Source organism: Hypomesus nipponensis, chromosome 13 (genome assembly GCF_054491055.1).
Source record: "Hypomesus nipponensis isolate SF chromosome 13, ASM5449105v1, whole genome shotgun sequence".
Lineage (NCBI taxonomy): Eukaryota > Metazoa > Chordata > Actinopteri > Osmeriformes > Osmeridae > Hypomesus > Hypomesus nipponensis.
The window spans coordinates 9,815,732-9,838,058 of record NC_140373.1 but is presented as its reverse complement, the minus strand read 5'-3'; the positions used below and the strand labels follow the sequence as shown (position 1 = coordinate 9,838,058).

Here is a 22,327-nt window from a genome sequence, read left to right as displayed (position 1 = left end):
ACACACACATCCTGTTACCATATTAAAAGATCCAGGTAGAGTCAGGTTTCCCTAGGGACAGATGAAGAGATAAGGAGGCAAAGGAGGGACAGAGGGAAGATAAGGAGTGAACAGACATGAGGAGTGTGGCAGACACTGGTTGAAAGAGAGAGAACAGATAAGTTGTTGACTTATAAACAGAACTGGCTGAGAGACAATGAAACTGACAAGAAGTAGGATGAACTGGTTGCTAGGTTTAGTTTCTTTTCCTTATTATACAACATGACTGATGATGGTTGAAGTCTGACTGAAAATTGAGCATGTGACGTGCAGAATGGACATAAGACTTCACAACAACAAACACATAAGCACTCCAAAACTATCCTACTCCAAATATTTATAGTTTTATATTACAGCACACACAGGTTCCTATCTTTACAGTTGTATTATATTATATAATAAGACAAATACATTATAACAATATATAAGTAATGAATTGTTAAGTTGCAAGTGTTTCCTGAAGATGTGGTACTACATGACAATCTGGCCACAAATAGGAATAAAGGAAGCCTTGGTGAGATTAATACGTTAATTAGGATTTTCATTCGATTGTTTTAACTCTCTGGAGTCTGGAGCTATTTTGGCCGTTTTTGAGTACCTTTGATTTGGCCTTGATATACTACATAAATAAATGTTTATCATACCAATGTTTGGTATCTTTTTTTTCAGCACAATCTCATCTACAAGACCTGTTAAGGTAGAAGTGGGGAGTGTTTGCATTACGTAGTCAAGGTAAATTACTTTTTTTTTTTTTTATATTTTATCTGGCCACTAGATGTCAGTGTAAGACTGTGGCATAGAGTGCACAAACAGCATGGTGTGTTAGGTCATTCAGGTTTATGATGTCTAGTTGAATGAGTTTGTTAGAGTTACGCTGCTTGCTGTTCATAAAGATGTCATGTGAACTTCCCACTATCCATTACCCACGCTGGCCCACACTTCTTCTCAAAAGCTGTTTTGTCTACTTTAAACTGTAAATATACTTTAAATACAATGTGGTAAATTGTACTTTCAAATATATTTAGATTGAACTGTGTTCCCGGGAGCACATAGGGTCCAGACTACTCACTATACACCCTAACAACAGACATACAAATGAATCATAAAATGAATAATATAGTCATTTTATTAGCAATGAACATAAGAAGCATCTACTTTTTTATAAACGATTTGACAAAATGATCACTCATTTAGACCCATGCACATTCTGCCACATGCTGACAGCACATAGGGCATGCATGGTGTCCTCAGTCACCTTCATCAATACTTCAAATCGAATTCTTCATACCAAGACAGGCTCACAAACCTTTGACACAATTATCAGTGTTGCAACAAAGTGGCCAATTTGGCCTGCTGGACATCATATCCCATGATGCAGCAGCCTGGGCCAAGATGGATGGGCCATCTGGATCTTTCCACACATGCTTATACAATGACCTTCTAGAGTTATCTCTCTGATGAAATTCCCTGTATTTTGTTACACACGCACACACGTACCAGCACACGCGAACATACATCTCTCATCTTACTTTAAGTTGGTTAGTAACAATAAAAAATACTTGAATCAACCTTAACCATTCTCTTTTCTCACAGCACAAATCGCTCTGTCATTCTCCCTTCCCCTCCCCTCCATTATCATCCTCCTCTTCCTCCTCATCTCCATGATGGTCTCTCCGGGGGTTGACAGGAAGGGATCTTCTCTCGGAATTGACTTCTGATCCCAAGAGCCTTGTTGATTGGTTTTCCATAGACTTCGTATCTGTCTGGGATTCTAAGGAAAAACCAAGACGTGCGTTCCCAGGTTAAACGTTGCAGCGTTTGTTCAGGATATTATTAGCAGTGGGTTACGTGGGAGAGGGTGTCAGAAGCAGAGAGGCGGAGAAGTCGGTTCGATTGTCTCTTGTGTTGTCATCGTTGAGGCAGGTGTGTGTGCGAGTGTGTCACCTGTGTCTGTGCTGGGGAACAACTCCTGATTCTCCTCACTGTCCTCGTCTTCAGAGGAGGGGTCCTCTCTGTCTACCGACCCCAGAGTCTCCATATGGGCCTGGGCCATCCTCTGTACAGCTGTGCCAACACATATACACACACGGACATGCACACACACACACACACACACGTGCACACGCGCACGCACAAAAACAAAGAAGAGAATGTTTGAGCACAGCTGTGGAAACAGTTTTTGCAACATTTGGTGTCTTAAAATCAAGTGCACATTCCAATAGCCGGCCTGTGTAGTCACAGGAATGAACAATGTGACCCTCAGGTCTGTAAAGTTCAAATATCAAGTTTATTTTTCCATTTCCATCTCCTGTACTTATCATCACTTTACAACTACGTCCCGCCGTCTATTGCGAAATAGTAATGAATCATTCATTCCAACATACACACACACATGCACCTGCTGTACACACATTCAAGATGGTTCAATGTGAAGCTTGCTGTTGTTTCATTTAGAACACTAATTTGAGTCATGTTTCTGTGAAAATATATACTGGGTGGGCAGAATGACTATAGAACTAACTTCAGGATGTCCTGTATGTGTAACAACAGTCAGAACATTCACTTATTTGTTGTCTGTGTATTGGTGTGTGTGTGTGTGCGTGTGTGTGTGTGACAAGTTTGTATTACAGCTGTGTACTCCGTCCTCTAATCTAGGATGATCCAGAAGAACGCAGACTCACAGCTGTCTCTGCCCTTAATCTCACAACACCCACACGTTAACACACAGGACACACACACACACACACGCACATACACATGCCCCATTCCCGCCCACACAAACACCTTGCGTAGAGATTTAGACTTTCCATTAAAAATCTACTCTGTCAAAAAGGATGGCGGCCACATGGGAAAGCAGACACAACAAGTGGAGGTCTTTTAAATTGCTTCTGCATTATGTAACACACACAAGTATGAGCACAAACACACGCACGGGTCCACACAAACAAAACCACACACATAAACACATGTACAATTACACACCCACACGTAATCACGCACACAAACACTGTGGCACACAGTTGATGTACCTTTGAGTGACGGTGGTTGATACACTGTGGCATTGACTCTCTTTGTTTTGAGGACACCATGTTCCCACTGTCCAAACAAAGAAAAATACACTTCAAACTTGGGCACATCATGAAGAGAGAACAGCTTAACCCTTCGTTTGGATCCAGCCCATGATGGTACCTACCTGGTGTGTGGGATTATCATCTTCAGGAGATGCATGGTCTGTCAGTCTGAACAACGTAGCAGGGGTTGGTCTCCTCCGTCGAATCTAAATGAAAGACTGGGTTAAGATCTTTACCTAGATAGGTTGTGGTTATGTCCCACCAGTTTGAGGCCATCACATTTGACAGGTTCCATGTTTTGAACAGCTAAACCAACTGTTTCAACTGTTTTGCACTTTCCCCCAGTTTTTTTGTGGCAAACTAAACTGGACCAAATCCTTGTTTACACAGCTGAAGAACAGGTTACATTTAAAAAAAATGTATGTGAATATTTTCTTCCGGTAAAGAAACGACATTGCAGAATTATTTGACAGCGCACAGACAGAAGAAATGTTGTTTAATTTGATCTTTTCCCCCAAATAGTTTTCCCAAATCCTGCTCACTAGTGTATACGACCCACTGTAAAAATACACAATACAATATACACATTATCTGGGTATCAAACTCAGACCAACCGTAAAATAATAGTTGGATGAAAACATAAGGTCACATCACAATACAACAGCAGCAAATTATTTGGAACCCAAATAATCCCAAAAGCTAGATTACATCATGACCATAATGGCTTCCTGGTTTAAAAGTATGTCAGGATAGGGATAGCTGGATTATAATATTTTCCATTTTGCTCCATTTCCTACTCCTTAGTCTGACTGTGGTAATCTTGTGCTCTTTTCACCCGTCTAATCCTGGCTGTTCCTTCCCCATCCAATGTACTTCCAGTTTCTTTAAAATCCTCTTTTGGAATTTTTGATTTGAGCTCTTTTCTTAACCTTTGTTATGGTTTGCCTGTTGAGCGGAGATGCTAGCAGGATGGTGTTTCAGAGGAGGGTAGACTGGACAGTGGGGTCTTTGGTTATTTGAAATGCGGTGTTATAAGTCATTCACACACACACACATTTCTCAAGAAGACCAATCTCATCTCATGAGCAGACATGAGCTAATCTCCTTGACCTGTGGGGGCTCCATGTGAGCAGATGAAGCTGCATATGAGTGTGCCCTTCCCTGGGGAAGGAGTGGGAGGATGGCCAGGGCTGGAAGGCACCACTTGAAATTCCACTCCACCCCCTCACATTCAGTTTTCACGTTCATAGTTGTGGTAGATCTTTGACCGAAGATAGGGGGGCTCAAACACCAACCCTCAGGTTTGTGAGGACCAAATAATATTAACGGATCATGTGGATTGTGGGGTTCTCATCTGCTCGTCTCATTCCTTCATTTACAGGTCCAGGAACGTTCTAGAACATCCACATCTCCAAGGCAACCAAGACTTACACACATGGGTTGATGATCTACCCTGTACTATGCCACTTTGAAAGGAATGCCTTCCATATATATCCATTCAACTGCTCCACACAGTGACACAGTGGCAAACCACAAATAACTTTATAATAGTGTCCACAAAGGCTGTGTGTGCTGCAATGCAACAATCTCAATTGAATTTTCAATTGAAATTTCAAAAAACGTTGAATTGAAGAATGCAGTCAGACAAAGTTAGTTTCAGATTGTGCAGCCTATCGCGAGCGTACCGTCGAGGGCACTGTCGAGGGCATGGCGGGTGACCGAAGCAGCTTGACTCCATTCTAACCTGCTCACCACCCTGCCTGTGTAACCGATGGCGATGGCTCATCAATCATTTGGAGTGGGGAGGCGGGTGGATCTGGGCAGACCAGATTAGTTTAACCCTTGAGTCAGAGAAGGGGACTGTGTGTGTGTGTGTTGGGGGGGGGGGGGGGGGTGTAAGAGCCCACATTAGAGCAGATTAAACTTTTATCCTGATTCAAGTGATGAGGATGGGCACGTGGCAGGTCAGGGAACACTGACTCCGACCAAAACAAACACTCAACATCTGGGGACCTGAGGGTAAATCACCACCATGGTAAACAGCCACTGTGGAAGATGCTGGCTGGGTCAGCTGGCTGGCTCATAGGCAGTGGGGCTGGTAAGTAAATACACAGTGTTTGTACAGTGGTAAACTGTACAATAGCTTTCCCATGAAGTCATTAATAAGCAGAGCTCTGTTGTAATCAGTTCCTGCTGTGTGCTGTCTTCCACTCGAAGACTCAGTGCTCTTCACAGCATATAGAAGCCCTAAGGATACATTTATCAAATTGATTGGGAGATTAAGGTGTGCGAAGTTGATTTCTTCTGTTATTAGTACAGTACTTGCTGAAGTATAATAGGGAATTAATCATGGCTGCCTGTTGAAACATGAATTATTGTCTAAACGAAGGCCTTGGGAGAACAGTTTCAAAAGAGTGCAACTCCTTTTCCAGTGTGAAAAGAAGGTAGGACACAGTGCTAACTCAATAAGCACATTTGTTTTTCTGCACATTATTTAATTTCATTTTAGCTATATAAAGGCTTATCATCACATGAACTTTCATGCGTTGCTTAACGGTCTATAGGAAAGTGAAAACCTGAACACGATTTGGAATTAGCAGTGTGATAAAATGTTCCTCTAACGCAGACAAACAGCCCACCATTTGCATATTGGAGTGCTGATGAAGATAATGTGTGAAGATGATAGCATAGAAGAAAAAACAGCACGGCCTTACGGCCCTACAAACCAGAAAACATTCACAGTTTCGACACATTTCTTTCACTACTGGTCAAACCCTCAGAAGAAATATATAGACAGTAGGATCCATGCCTCCCGTGCTTTGCAGAAATAATCAAATCTCTTTGCGTCCCCCCCCCCCCCCTCGACCTTAAGCAAAGTTGAAAGGTATCTGTCCAGGACATGCATAGTTTGGAAAAGTCCTTTGGAGAACATGATCCAGGCAACATTCTTGGAACAATGCTAACCCCTATGTTAAACGCAGAGGTCATGATCTGGTTCCCTCATCATACATGAACCAATCACGGTGTACACAGAGCTGCCTTTGTCTCGCTGCGACCTGGCTCAAGTGTATGACTCTCAGCAAGGGCCTCGGCCATGAGCAGAGTCTGCTCCACAAGCTGCTTCACTTGCACGACATTGTATGCACACTGTGTGTACTGTACTGTATGTCAATTAGGCAAACAAAAGTGTAAAAAAGGAAATTGTTTTTTTTCTTTTGTTCGCAACAGGTAGATGACCCTGTTGAATGCATACATATTCATCCCATCCCCCGACTCTTGTCCTACACCCGTTGTGGTTGTCTAGCCCCGAGGTCTTTGTGAGCTACAAGTGTTTACAGAGTCAGTCGTGCTCCCCGGGCGGGCGAAAGCTGTGGGCGGCTTTCACTGTGGAGTGGCTCTCATCGCTGCAGGGACGCATATGAACACGTGTTGTCGCACTGCAGCCATTCACACGCTGTGTGGTTAAATATGCGTGTACAATGTATTGAAATATGCAAATGGGAATAATTGCGTCTTTGCTGTTTACTACTATACTTCCGCTAACTTTTGTGTGACATAGAAACCGATTTATTTCCAAGTAAAATCCCATTTTCTTGGTGGTCCAAACTGTGTTTTCATATACTTGTACAACTTATGTAATATTCCTCTAAATCAAATAGAAGCTAAACACGTTTAGCCACTCCATATGAATTATTCACAATAAGACGTGAATTAGATTTCAGCAAATTCAATCCAGGGGATGGAGGAAAATTAATTTCTAAAGTGACCATTGCTTTTATGAGGGGATTACTGGCAATGTGGATTGAGTGTTATTGGTTTGGTAAATGTATACTGTACACAGAAATATGCAAACTGTACAGATGGATCTTAATTTTGTTCCACAGTTTCAAGACCTACGAATTAGTTCATTCTTAGGAGATTGAAGATGCAGGAGATCTGATTTCCTTTTGAAACATTAACATATAATAAATAATGTAATCATTTAGCAGATGCCTTTATCCAAAGTGACATCTTGATCTGCAATCAAATGCTCTACCACTAAGCTATTACCCAACTCCACATATCCTTTAATTTAAACCTACTAATTTAGGCAATTCCATCTGATTCTTGTCCCTCTTATTGATGGCTGATGACAGAAAATCTATCAAAAAAACATTTTAAAAAATCAAACTGATTGTTTTGATGAAGTTAGAGTCATGCAATATTAACATCAATTATTTTTGGAATATCCCACTTGTAACGCTTCTTTACAGTTTATGTCGACATTGCTTCTACATCTATTCAAACATTGTAACAGTTCTCTCCTGTTCCTCCTCTTCTTGTCCACGGTTTCTCCATTCCCTTCTCCTCTCTATCACCTTATCTGCCCTCGAAGACACAGCTAATCACACCTACAGTCTCTCCTTCGTGTCTCCATTTCCTCTCTCCTTCCCTCCTCCCTGCCCTCCCTCGACCCCAATCTCATTGCTATGCTGATGAGGTTTGGCAGTGTTGTTGTTTATGCCGTGTGCCGTCCCCTGCTGGCCCTCACGTGCGCACAGCACGCAGCGACTGGAAGATGGGTGCTCTGCACCGCAGACTGCTCCCCATTGAAATTCACATGGAGCCCTTCCCATACGTCCATGTCCAATAACAGAGAACACTGTGAGACTCTATGTCTGACTCAGTCTCCTTCGTGCGTCATTCTGAGGAGAAGGAAGACCCCCGCCCTTGACCCGTTTCTGCAGCGCTACAGAGGACCCCATTCATGTGGTTATGTTCCTGCCTCCCTACACCTCAAAGTGCCCTTGACAACTAACAACAACTTGGCAGACTCCAAATAAGCTGCTTGACTCCAAAAATATATTGTCAGACACGAGAGGTGAGTGAAAGGTCCCAGAGGCAGAGGTGAGGGGCTGGGAGGTGTGGAGGGAGGGGCCTGGAGCACAAGAACCACAGCCAGTTGTTTGGTAAGACCCTGGCACTGTCAAGAGCAGACGCAGGGAGAAAGTAGAAAGCAGTCAATATGAGCCCTTGCTACATTCCGGGGGTTAGCAGATAAACCCGACATCCTTGGCTCATGGTCACTTCTTCCAGCTGTATTTCAACTGCTGACATGGCACCTAGTTAGTCATGCATGCTTTGTTCCCCTGGTGGACTCTCCCTGACTCTGCATCCTCTTCCCTGTGAACATCTGGGTCCAGATGACCCAGGAGATGAGAAGCAGCAGTGGTTCTGTGATTAAGACGGGCAAGAGGATGGCCGAGGAGAGTTGAGGTGGATGTGAGGACTTCTCATCCCTTGACTGCCAGCAGTCCCAGACAAAACAGCCCACGCTGATTAAAAAAAGGATTCTGACGTCTGTGAGTGATATCATTTCTTAGTATTGCTTTGCCTATTGAAGGGCAAATGTGGCTTTTTCTTGTTGGAATTCCTCCTCTCTAATCTATTATCTGGCATCGTTGGGCTGGTCTCACGCTCAGAAAAGGAAAAATCACCTCTCAAATAACACACGGGATGATCTTTCACTCGTACACATAATCTCATTTTTATATGAATTCTCTCGGGTGCCCCAGGTGCAGATTTCCTCCTCCTTCCCCCCATTTACCTGTCCTTTCTCTTGGTGTTATTCTCGCTCTCTTCTCCTGTCCGGTATATTTGCTGGGGCAGAGAGTTGCCTCATCACTTTCAGGGTACTCTTGCTGAACCTGCATGGCTCAGCTTAAAACCCTTCACCAACCCCATCCTCCAGCCCAGCGGAAAATTTGCACACAATGAAAACACAAGCCCTGCTCCCTAAGTTACATAACTAGCTAGCCGGCACTGTGATGGTGTGATGGAGTGTTTGGGCAGTTGAGCTGCAGATGCCAAGAGTAAATGGCATTAATTAGCTGGATAGTCTTCATGACCATTACTCCTAACGTTGCAGGTTGGGCTCTTGTTTTTTCACGATGCCAAGTCGTAGAGAGGGAACACATACTTGAAGTCACTCTACACTGTACGTTCGCCTCTCGTCTTTCTCTCATGCAAGCAACTTGCTCAAAAGCTTTTGCCGAAAATGCCCTTCGCGGGAGATCCCTTTATAGTGAAGCGCCCTAGGTGTGAAACAGACAAACTTGAGCATGCGCGTATACACAAACACACACACACACACACTCACCATCTCCACCTGCCGCGGGTCCAGCTGGGTCGGGACAGCAGACGGAACAGAGAACTGGATCCTCCTGCTGTCCTTCGCTGCCTCTCTGTCCATCTCTGCAGGGAGCAGGGGGTCCATGGAGCTACTTCTGCGGCCAACTCACAGATGGCCGGGGGAAAGAAGAAAAAAAAAAGAAGAAGGAAAACCTTTTGGATGGGTACTTAGAAGTCCACTGATAATTCTCCCGAGTCGACTGTCTCAGTTTTCCTGGAGAACCGGAGGGGTTAAGACCGCAAGTTGAGGGGTGCTCTTGTGACAAGAGGGTTCCCTTCAGTGTTCCTCCTCCTCCTGCTCTCCTGCAACACTGGGCTTTTGAGCTGAGATGTGACGGGTCCCTGTATCCTCCTTTCTTGCTCTTTATTCGTCAGCCTGTCAGCCCGGTGCACTGTGCTGTGAGTGGCTCAGCAAATTGACTCTACTCCCTCTCTCTCTCTCTCTCTCTCTCTCTCTCTCTCTCTCTCTCTCTCTCTCTCTCTCTCTCTCCCTCTTTCTCTCTCTTGCTCTCTCTCACTCTCACTCTCTCCTGCGCTCCACTACACTCCCTGGCTCTCGATCACACTCCCTCGTTCTAAACCTGTGCCGCGTGAGTGAAGGAGGGATGGCCTCTACTACCTCAGTGGGAGGGATGGTGGGAGGGATGAATGAGGGAATGTTGGAGGAGGAATGTGTGTGTGTGAGTGTCTGTGAGCGATAGGGTGGAGGGGATTCAGGGGGGTAGGAAGGCTACAAGTGCTCGATGCTAAGCTGAAGCTGATTTGTTTACAGTATAGAATCTAATCTCATCCCAGTGCTGTTGTTCTCTCGGTGCAATTGACCTTGTCTGAAAGGACTGGGAGCTGCTATTGGTGGAGCAGATATTGGTGGCAGCAGATATGTTCCGGCAGGGTCAGGCTGTTAAGATGTGACACAGACACACATCTCATGAGAACAGAAAAGAGAGGAGGACCTGTTAGTAATTGTAATCTGTAAATCAGTCAGTCTCAGTCAGTACACAAGACACACAAGACACACAAGACACACAAGACACACAAGACACACAAGACAGTGGACCACAACATTTCCCCTCAGTAAAGTAACTATTGTTTTGTTGATGTTACAATTGACAGATAACAAACAAGTAACTTCACACTGGCTGACGTGATTGTGACGATAATGTTTGAATAACGACATCCTCATAACAGATTATGTGAAAGATGATTAGCCGGTGAAGAAATGTATCATTCTTATGCAAATCATACTCTTTATCTGAAAGAAAAGACAGGCACTTTAAAAATAGAAATTCAGTTAAACTATAACAGTCCCTCATCACCTTTCCCCTTCTATTCTTAAACGCTGGATACATTCCTAGTATCAGTTCTTTTATAAGCAGAAAAATATATTGCCATGGCAACAGTAACTTTACACACCGTTTTGTGTGTTTGCGTTACAGTACCTGGCTCCACAGTGTGGAGGGGAGGGGGAAGAGAAAGGGAGGGAGAGAGCACAAAGCAGAGCATTACAGAGCAGACTAGAGCAGAGCATTACCGAGCAGACTAGAGTAGAGCAGAACAGAGCAGACTAGAGCAGAGCATTACAGAGCAGACTAGAGTAGAACATGACAGAGCAGACTAGAGTAGAGCATTACAGAGCAGACTAGAGAAGAGTAGACTAGAGCAGAGCAGACTAGAGCAGACTAGAGTAGAGCATTACAGAGCAGACTAAAGAAGAGCAGAACAGAGCAGACTAGAGCAGAGCATTACAGAGCAGACTAAAGCAGAGCATTACAGAGCAGACTAGAGAAGAGTAGACTACAGCAGAGCAGACTAGAGCAGACTACAGCAGCAGAGCAGACTACAGCAGACTACAGCAGCAGAGCAGACTAGAGCAGACTACAGCAGCAGAGCAGACTAGAGCAGACTACAGCAGCAGAGCAGACTAGAGCAGACTACAGCAGCAGAGCAGACTAGAGCAGACTACAGCAGAGCACTACAGAGTGAGCGAGATCAGCTGCAAATAAACACACATAAGCAGCCACCCTGTCTGCTCTCTGGCCACTAAGCCACGGGGCCGTACAGGGGTCAGCAGGACAGCAGACTGACCAGGGCTCAGCCCAACTGAGAGAAGGAGGGCTGGAGGGGGGGGGGGGCTGAGGGGACTGAAGAGGGAAGAGAGGGATGTAGGAGAGAGGGAGGGAGTGAGGGAGGGGAGGAAGGAAGGGAAAAGCACAAATGATGAATAACAAAGATGGGAGGACAGGAGTGAAACGGTCACTGGAGGCCCAAAGGACAGAAACATTGTTGAGCCTGGGAAGGATGTCATCAGCTGTTAAACCATAGAAGCAGCAGACACACTTGTGATTGGACGCAAATAAAGTCGCAACCAAGCATCTGACCCACAGCCATGAAACCAATTACCAGCACATTTCACCACCTGGATATAGAGCAAGTGCTCTGGTTTGCACCCAAGGGCAAGAGTCCCAGAGTTACCTAACCCAGACCTACACGTGCACATAAACATCAACGCATGCAGCTCCTAGACTCTCTCATTTTGGACGAGCACACACACACACACACCACTGCCTTGTCCCACCACAAAGGTACTAACGCACGCACACATGCACACACACCCGCACACACATACAGCACACTCGTCCTCCATAGGCTCTTATTAGGAATGCATGGGCATGGGCATCTGATAGACCTGACTACTCTTCCGAGGTGGGTTGGCTAGGAGATAAATCACCCATCCGTAAATGCAGATGTGAACACGTTTTTCTATTGTGGAAGAAGTTACTGTCTGGGGAGTAGAGCTCTACCACTGCCGTTGGACCTAACTGGAGCAAGACAATGTTATAATTAGAACAGGGTGAGGTGTGGACCCTAGTGTGGGTTCTTCATTCCCTTGGCACCTACTCTAAACTGTGCTTCCTGTGCTGTGAGTTTCCTTCCAAACTGTTATTCTGTCCCATAACGTCCTTCATTATATCTGTTTCATCTTGGCAGTGCTATAAAGACAGGGAGGTGATCTATCAGTCAACGCATCAATTCATCATGTTTCAAATGCAAAAAATGAGTACATAAATCTCTGTACACCGACTGACACGCAACACTATGCACGTGACATAACGCGGCTATGACTGACATTGTGACCCCGCTGCCTTCACACAGTCTCATGGGTTAATGGATGGTTCTTAGAATGAAATCTAAATGCATCTACATTCGAAGACTAGATGCATTGTGCTAGTCCATTGGTTTGGGCAGCATCGGAGAAGTCGTGATCACCATTGTGAGGGAATTGAGACTTTTTAGTTGGAAGTGCAGTCGTGTGGAGGCCGCATGGGGAGCTTGCATCTTCTGTCTTTAGAGAGGGAAAACTGTAGTTTGTGGTTAGCACAAGGGACACAACTGTGTAAGACAAAACATAGGGTATGGTAATGGTAGATACACACAATTTCACATACACAAAGACACACACACGCACACATACGCAAATAAGGCATTGTCAGATTGGGCAGGGCAATGGGACATGATTGGATCTCATCACCGCAGACTACCACTAATCCTCTGCGCCATGATTATTTTGACACATAAATAAATACATTAATACATTAACGAGTGGCCTGCTCGAAGAAAATATATATGAATTACATGCAATGTGAAATATTGCCCTTGTTATAGAATTGTCAGACACAGCAAGAAGACACTTGTGATTTTCTGTTTTTCCACCACCAGATGTCGCCCACAGATTGTTTTACAAGTCACCGCTCAGGAATTGATTTACTTCCTCAAAAGCAGTGTCACATTTTGTGGTGCTTCATGCAACCACGTATACTATAACAATTAAATGTAAACCAGAGAGAAATGAGTGTCAAATTGAATTATATTCTGTCAATCAATAGGACTAAAGTGCATCAAAAAAATATTTTAATAGCTTCAGATAACTATAACCCTCGAAATAAATACCTGTTCAATTCAACCGGACTTGACCTCTGAGGTCTGACCATAATAATGTAATTAAATCATCATAAACGTTTGGGTCTGACATTTAGCAATTACAAATATATAAAGCAAATTATTTACATTTATATTTCGATGGGACATGACCTAATCTCATCGGATGTATTCTTTTTGCTGCTACAAAGAGACAGGACATAACCATGGGTACATTTATTAAGTTTCAGCTGTTGTCAGGGAAACAAGCTAAATCTGATGTCAGGACCTCAATGCACCCATCTCTAAAACTTTCCATAAGCAACACACAAGCACACACACATGTTCCAATATCTACAGACATGTCTGGAAGACCAAAAGAGGTCCTGAAGTATTTTAAGTTCAAACTATTAATTGCAAACTTAACAGTGATATAGCCAACATCCTGATAACAGGCTACACACTGAATTGTGCTGTTGGCCACTCATTTTGTTATGGTTGCTGTTCAACCTTTGTCTGCATATGACTCCCACCACCCTTTGCTGTGTCTTTTTTAGCATTGAACCATTATCTTTATTGTTCTGACTGATATCGCAACACGATTCCACCCTTTTAATGTGGTCCCTCATTAGGATAAATGAGCAAGTATTACTATTGTGATCTGTAATTAGCATATTTGCTGTTTTACCTCCCTAAATCATATCCTATTTTTGTCATCTTTCCCGTCTGGGGCTCTGTCCTCTGGACTGTTATGTGTGTGCCATCTTTGGCACCAACCATGAATACCCCTCCCACTGGCAGCAGTTCATACCTGGCATTGCTCACCAAGTGGGCGCTCCAAGGTAGGCTCTCTTAGGATACCATGGCATGGTTATCGCAGTTCAAATGACTCATTTAGGCAATTGCACCTTGGTCTTTCTAGTAGCCTCTACGGCACTAATATCGGTTAGAAACACTCTAGCCTTAGTTTAAAAAATGATTCATGATAGGTATCCATTTTTGTTAGTTCGTATAAATCCCTCTTTTATTTAAACACGTTTTGTCCTCTACTAATGTGCATAGGGGTCTATATTATTATGCTCCAAGATGCGTGAATTCGGGCGTTTAAGACACTTCAATCAAGAATATGTCTTGTCTTTTCTACCCCCGTTGTTGTTACTCTCTTTCTCCTTCCATTTTCATTGCTGCCTCGCTTTTTCTGGCTGTGTGAGCGCGAGCACAGTGACAGATGGCGAGTCCCTCTTCCCCCGGGAAGGCAATCTCTGTGAATGCGGGCGCATGTCAATCACCCGCTCTCATGTGATGGCTCTTGCCAATGACGTGCCAGCCATATGGCCTGGCATCATAGCTGGTATGTAACCCACCCAGTCTCTGGTTATGATGCCACACTGTCTCCGCGCGTTTGGTGTAGGGATAGCAGCACACACAGAGAGAAGCCGACAGTAGCAACTACAGGAGTGTCAGAGGAGGGGTGTGGACTGGACACCCGGAGATGGTGTAAACAAACGCTATCGCCTATTACCGAGCTCCAGGAAGGAGGTAGGTTGAACATTACCTACTGTTTATAACGAATTTCACGTACTAACACATTGAAACGGAATATTTGGATTTACATGTAAACGAAAATGTACCCATTGGGACTGTTGATAAACCATAGGCTATACGTATCCTGAGCATAATTTAAGATACTGTTTCAGGATTCCACAACGAGGCAGCTTCCTCTCGTTCTTTTATCTCCAGTCAAGTGAAGGAGATATAATCAAGATACCCTCTAAGCCTGCTCGAGGTCTTTACTTAACCTACCACCTAAGGCGCAAAAACATTTATCCAAAATGACAACAATAAACAGTTAACACGCCAGTATTTTTTAAATTATATTCATTAAGAAAATGTTTTAATAATCGCATCCTTAATCGGTATTTTACTAAAGCTATGTTATTGCTTTAGGAGATTCATTTGGCGCACTAACCTACGAAATCTTTGTTCACTATGCGACTTGAAGACAGACTTTGTTTTGACCGAACCCATTGTAAAAAATAAAGTATGTGTATGCGTGTGGCAGGCAGAGAGAATGAGAGAGTGAGAGAGTGAGAGGGAGAGAGAAATGTGGGGGATGAATTATCCAGAGTTAAAGGCGCTAATTGACAAGGTATTGGTTTACGTTAATTGTATTGTGATTATAATATTTAAATAAATATAAATCTACGCACATGCACAGCTGAGCTCAAATAAAGAAACATATAATCGCGTAACACGATTAGTGTACATAAGTCATTTATAAAGCTATTTACAAATGGGTGCTTTATAATTATTATATTGCCAAGATCATAATCAATGAAAGATTGAATTATGGTATAATCCAACATGAATAGGTTCATAGTCCTCATCTAGGTGATGCAGAAAATCCAAACAAGTTTGAGTTTTGAATTGGGCCTAAACCTGACCAACTGACCATCTCATTTCTGGAACTTGAATTTCGATCACCTTGTAAGCATATAGTTTACTATTTGTAATTTTAATCGGAAATGTTGTTCTAACTCTTAGGCCTACAGTAACAATATTGCCAAATGCAGACCTTTTGTACATATAAGCTATAGCCAACACTACAAAAAACGTGACATCGTCTTAATTAACTTCAGGTCTATTATGAAAATATTTTCATAAAATACACCGAGAAAATGTGGGGTGGCTGTGTTGGAATTTCGCCAAAATCCAGAAGAGGTGGACGGGGGCGAATGGGGCTACCCGCCGCACAATGCGCCCCTTGGGACCTTATGATAGGGCCAGCACCACAGAAACCTGCTGCGAGAGGGCACGCCAAGGCACGTGGTTAGGGAGCGGAGAATGGGGTCCGTCTGGTCACGTCTGGCGCTTTTCTGTGGTCATGTCCCCTAAGAAATGTTGCCCATTCAATTTAATTAGGCACAGGATTATTTTAATCGCTAAAGAAATGTGCCATTAACTTGATCTTTTGTTCCTATCTTAAACTTGTCAGTATAGCTTGACTAATAAATAGAATGTCTAGGCCATAGTCTGTTCTCAATAAAATGCGGCATTTAGGTGAGCATTAGATTTTTTCCCAATTTAAGCATGTTTCAATAGGTCTCTATAATTATCTCTCCATCTGTCCGACATGACCGAATAGGAATATACGTGCGCTGACACCATATTCTTTGAGCCCAACGATAATCTATTATTTTTTCTCTGCAGTGACACCATGTTGACTAGGCTCTTCAGCGAGGTTCTGCCGGATGTCCAAAAGCTTGCGGGATGGGCGGACGACAGTGAGAGTGAGGACTCCAAAACCAAGGACGACGACCAAGATCACTGTCACCTTGGAGACGAGGACTTGGATGACGGTGATGCAGCAGAGGGAAGCAGCAGGGCTCAGTCCGAGATGGCTGGCGATGACGACGACGATGACGATGCTGAGGATGAGGACTGTGGAGATGAAACAGAGGGAGACAAACCCAAAAAGCGAGGCCCAAAGAAACGCAAAATGACACCTGCCAGGATGGAGCGTTCCAAAGTGCGACGTCAAAAGGCCAACGCCCGCGAGCGCACTCGTATGCACGACTTGAACTCTGCCCTGGACAATCTGCGCAAAGTTGTGCCCTGTTATTCCAAAACTCAAAAGCTATCCAAGATAGAGACACTGCGGCTGGCTAAAAATTACATTTGGGCCCTTGGAGAGATTTTGCGCAATGGGAAACGACCGGATGTTGTATCATACGTGCAGACACTGTGCAAAGGCCTGTCACAACCCACAACTAATTTAGTGGCAGGTTGCTTGCAGCTCAACACTCGGAACTTCTTGACAGAACAGTGTCCAGATGGGTCTCGGTTCCATGTCCCAAACTCTCCTTTCTCCGTGCATCCATATTCTTATCCGTGTCCTCGTCTGTCTAGTCCTCAATATCAGCCCGGTTCTAGTGCACACAACGTGCGGAATCATTCCTATGGTTCTGGCTATGACGCGGTCTATCAAGGGGGGGTATCTCCGGACTACAACAGTCCGGACTATGAGGGCCACCACAGCCCACCCGTGTGTGTAAACGGCAACTTCTCAGTGAGACAACAGGAGTCGGTATCGCCTGATACAGACAGGAACTATCATTATGCTATGCACTACTCCGGATTGCCCGGCTCTCGCCCTCCAGCAGCCCACGGCTTGCCGTTTGGTCCCTCAGGAGCGCGCAGCGGTGGCGCGCATTCAGAGAACATTCCGCCGTTTCATGACGTGCACTTACACCATGACAGGGCGCCCGCTTATGAAGAACTGAACGCCTTTTTTCATAACTGAACCCCAATCTCCTGAACAAACCCTAACGAAAGCCAATCACTGACAATCCAATGTATTATTACCCAAGCTGACACCGTTTTTGAGAGGAGAGAAAAATGAGATGGAAATAGCCCTGAATTCTCATTGTTGGTCCTCTGTTTTATTGATGTCATCCCAAAATAATCATTATGTACATTTTATCAAGGTGTGTCAGAATTCAATACTAATCAAATGTCCACCTGTATGCAGAATATGAGTGCAATCACATTAAATGCTGTATAGGCCTACATGAACAAAACATGTTATGAAACAAGAAATAAAACAAGATTTTATAAATATCTGAATTACGCTGATCGTCTCTTCCTCACTTGAAATACATCTTACTGCAAGCAGGAGCTCATTCTTATACTTCCAAACACATGCTTCACACGCTCAGGATTGCTATAGTGTCATTATGAACAACTTCCTGAAGTAGCTAAATAGTTTTTAACAGACCAGAACAAATAATTATAGAGGAAATGACAATTATAAAAAAGGAATAAGAGATTTTACTTAACTGACCACTGGCTATTCTCTCCACTTTATTGAGAGGTTTTAAGGCTCGTGTGAAACAAACACGTAAAAGACGACCAGAGAAAAAAGGCATGTGTGTCAATTACTATGTTTATTTTTTAAATTAGAAATCGACACAAAATTCTGCCTAAAAATGTCCTGGCTAATTCAATGCATTTGATAATGGACCTTAATCCTTAAGTGTTCGGATTCATCTTTAGCCATTTCCAGAAATCTTGTCAAGTCTCTGCGTATAAATCCAGAAATCTGTGATGAGAAAAAAGCTTTTGATTGATTTGCATTTGATTAGCATGAGAAAGATCCAATAAATTATATTAGGTTTGGAATAAAAATCTTGTTTTCTTCGATTAGATCAAACTTGTATTGTAATTGTGTATACAGTACGCGGGTAAAGAGTCAATGAAATGAGCATTTAGCATCTAAATGCACTTACACAAACAGCTTAACCGTAAAACAGTGTTCTCAGTGTTCAAAATACTACAGAACCACTGCAGCCATTAAACTCAGTAAAAAATGCATATATATATATATATATATATATATATATATATATATATATAATGATATGTATAATATTTATGTATATAAACTATTTGTGTGTAGCAGAAATACTGCATATGCAACAGGTACAGAAAAAAATCATGCACCCGTCTGTGAATACGCAGTTTTAATTTTCCATTCGTAATTGTAATTTTTTTCTCACCATTATATACAATAAACATTGTTTATTGTTAGATACATTGAATGAGCACCGTGAGTTATAATCTTACTGTCAATACTATAATCAAACACGGCCTAGTTTGATTTGTAGATCGGATCACTTTATTTAGAGAAACTCGACGTGTAAAAAAGTATTTCAGAAAAATTATCTAAGCCGTGTATAAAGCAATTGTATGGTTAGACCTTCATAAAATACTTTGCAAATACTTTCAAGTTCCAGTAAGACATTTAGAATATTAACACATTGGAAGCATGCCTAAAATGCAGGGTATGATGCAGTAAACGCAGAACGACGTAACTGCATTCTATGAGCAAATGTAAGCAGGAAAGTTGGGCAAGTTTTGGGCATGCAAAATAGAATCTGTGTCTGAGTTTGGCATTCATTTAGGGTGATTTGTCTTAAAATAATGCACACCTTGACACAAAAGGCCTGCATGTTGTATAAATCTTAGTAATATAGGCTGTCAAATAAAATTGTTTTTGCCTTTTTTACAGGCTTCACATATGCCCATACAGTTACACAGCTGGATGTCATAGCTTTCACAGTTGTAACATATTTGAGAAAAACGAATTCAGCCAAACGTTGCATCGAATACAGCGTCAAATACAAACTATATTTTGATAAATGGTATGTTCCTGTAAACGTATAAACAACCTTGCATTTACAAAATAACCTTAATTGAATAATGTGTTGAGACCTTCATGTTACTTGAAAGGTTGTCAATTAAGGACACACTGTAAAGTCCCACCTGTCCACTGAAACATCGACGTCAGCCTACATTCAAACAAGGAATTCATGGAGCAAGGTATAAACTATAAGCTTACGAGACACAGCAAAATTCATGGCATGGGTTAGAATTATGTCTGTTATTATAGTAATACTGAGGATGCAGGTAAGATGTACAATATCCAGGAATTGCCCACTGGTGTGTTAGACTTCTCGGTTTGTAGGCAAGGCTGTAGCCTACTGATATTGTCCGAGGTTTTTGCGGGGGTCAAGGTTTTCGGTGGTAATTTACAAAATAGGGTGGAAAGCGTCACTGCTGCGACTTTGGAACGCTGCCCCGGGACCCATATGCTCCACCAGTCGTCCAGAGTACCATCAGCACCGGGCACCAGGGAACAACGATGAATCTTGCCGATGAATTCACGACGTCATCCTAAATAGGGGCAAAAACAAAGTATAGATATATTATGCTATAGTATTCCTAATATTGGACAATTCCAAAGTTTTCTTGTATAAGCTATGGGTTCATGGGCCCTGCATTGTTTTAACATTAGTTTGGTCTTTTGTAGACCTATGCCTTCGGAAAATGATGGCCAAGAAATGTTATTTCATATTTGTTTTTCAAAATGGTTTTTCATCTGGATCTAAATTTCGATTTTAAAACAATACTATTGAGTATTGAACAGTACAGGCCGACCTTCTATTCTGTCTGAAAGTTTAGACCGATGTAAGATAGGCAGTTTAGTAAACGCGTATTAAATAGCCTCGATAATTCGATGCATATGAGCACAATATCAGTGGTGATTTTGAGAACTTAGTCTACCTAATCGATAACCGTCAAGACTCTTATGCCTCACTGTTTATTGACTTATAATATAATTGACAGATAATAGAACCACACCTGTTGGGGAAAACTCCCTGCCTTGGAGCAGCACAGTACAATAACAAGGCAGGAAGCATTGGATCCAAGTCCCCTGTTGGACAGGAAATCTAATCAAACTTAATGTGTAGCCTTTTTTAACAAGCCATGTCAAAAGGTTTTGCAGAGCATTAACAACGTCCTGTAGAGAGCTGTGAAGGGTGGCAGTAATTGCATATGCAGGTATATAGAAACGCATGATGTGTGAGCATGAATGCATGCTCCAGGTCTGTGAATGCATGCAGTGGGCTATGCCCCTGAAAGTGAAGGCCTAGACCTTCAATTAGCACACCTGCAGTGATTGTGAGTGACGTCAGCTGCTAGGCGACTTGACGCACAGCCAGAGTGCAAAGTCCGAAGCCTCACCAACACCAAGGCCTCAGGCCACATTTTAACTTTCATTTGGTCTCCAAAGTGTGGCCTATTGGCCCACAAGTTGCACGGTAATAATTTGGGAACACGGGTTTGTATTGTTGTCCAATTGTTTTGTAGGGTAGCCTAAGTTTTGAAAATAATAAATGGCTTACATATGCATAACACCAGCGATAAATCTGGAAAGAACAATTCCACCGATGGTTACTTCGAATGTCTAAATATGCCACGTGGCCTACTTGAAACCATGACATTTTGGTGTATTATCTAATCAATCAATGCAATAAAAGCTTACGCCGAATAAAAGTTTGGTTCCCGGTCAAGGCCAAGGGTGAAGGGCAGGTCACGGAGGACACAGAAAGACAGAGTGAGGCGTCTGCTCCTTTTGTGATATTTCGTCATTTAAACTATAGGCCAGTATGCACTTCTATGGGCGGGTGGTTGGCATGGTAGCTCATGGTGGAAACCGCTGCCAAATCGCTAAATGTCTCAGCACCAGTAAGCACGAGCTGAGAGGAGCTCGCCATAGCGCTGCCAGCTGCGCCACGTGCCAGCCAGTGCGCCCGGCCAAAGTGGTACTTTGGGGAGGGGCGAGTATTTCTTTCCTAATTCAACGGCATCTGTTCATTATTCTCCACCGTTAAAGAAGGGTCTCTGTGCACACTCCCAAAACAAAAGCCACCTTTTACGGCCCTGTACTTTTACAGTAACTGTGGAGCTAATGTCTGAAACTAACTGTTCATTCTGGAAGATTCTTCTCTTCCTAGTCAGTTACTTCAATGTGGGGCTGTGTTTTGCTCAGAAGACAGCCTAACGCCCTTTGCTCGGGAATATGCCAGCTGCCCAGGCCTAGGTCAACCGAGGTTTATAGACTTTAGGTTGTACAATTAACCTTTTCTTGAAGTTTAAAAGTTAACATAGGCCGGGTTCACATAATACTAATATCTAGAGTAATATCAAGTTACATAATCAATTTAGCCAGTAGGGTCCATAGGCTTATTAAAACAAGTCAGGACTTGAGATGAGACTATTAAGATAATTATCGTATTATTATTAGGCTATTATTATTATCATCATCAATTTTTATTAAATCAGAAAAGGCCGTGATTATTCAATTAAAATATAATTATAGGCCCCCAATTGGCAGGGTTAGGAATGTAGCCTATTAGCCTACTGTTTATTGTCAATATTTAAGTCATTTCATATCAACTCTTAAACGTTTGTCGTTTGTTCAGTAGCCTATTATAGACCTACACTACAACGCTGACTGGAATATATATAGCCTACCATGCATTAACGACATTAAGGCTAAATGAGCAAATGTAAAAAAACGAAGATAAAGGATTGGACGTCGTGTCAGTTTTATTTCTAATAGGCTATAGGTTTAAGTTTTAGAATACCTTTAAGGCTACAGCCAACACCAGGAGTTGTAAGTATCTGTTTTTACTATTTCAATTGATAGGGCCTGCAGGCCTTATTTGAGCCTAACAAAAATATCACGCATGATTTTGCTTGGTTTATGTCGAGCAACCACCCCG

General features: G+C 42.8%; 2 protein-coding genes across 2 annotated transcripts; one reads left to right on the top strand and one right to left on the bottom strand.

The window, feature by feature from the left end:
- Positions 1–1,147: 1,147 nt before the first annotated feature.
- Positions 1,148–9,858, bottom strand: LOC146259945 (protein phosphatase 1 regulatory subunit 1B-like). Its single transcript, XM_084671150.1, has 5 exons — positions 9,250–9,858; positions 3,233–3,316; positions 3,069–3,135; positions 1,984–2,103; positions 1,148–1,810 (listed from the first exon to the last, which is right to left on the bottom strand). The coding sequence occupies exons 1-5, from the start codon at positions 9,364–9,366 to the stop codon at positions 1,647–1,649; spliced, it is 552 nt and encodes a 183-aa protein (XP_084527276.1). The 5' UTR covers positions 9,367–9,858; the 3' UTR covers positions 1,148–1,646.
- Positions 9,859–16,413: 6,555 nt separating this feature from the next.
- neurod2 (neuronal differentiation 2) lies at positions 16,414–17,767 on the top strand. The gene has a single exon (XM_084670287.1). It carries the CDS (start codon positions 16,414–16,416, stop codon positions 17,497–17,499), a length of 1,086 nt encoding a protein of 361 aa, XP_084526413.1. The 3' UTR covers positions 17,500–17,767.
- Positions 17,768–22,327: the final 4,560 nt, after the last annotated feature.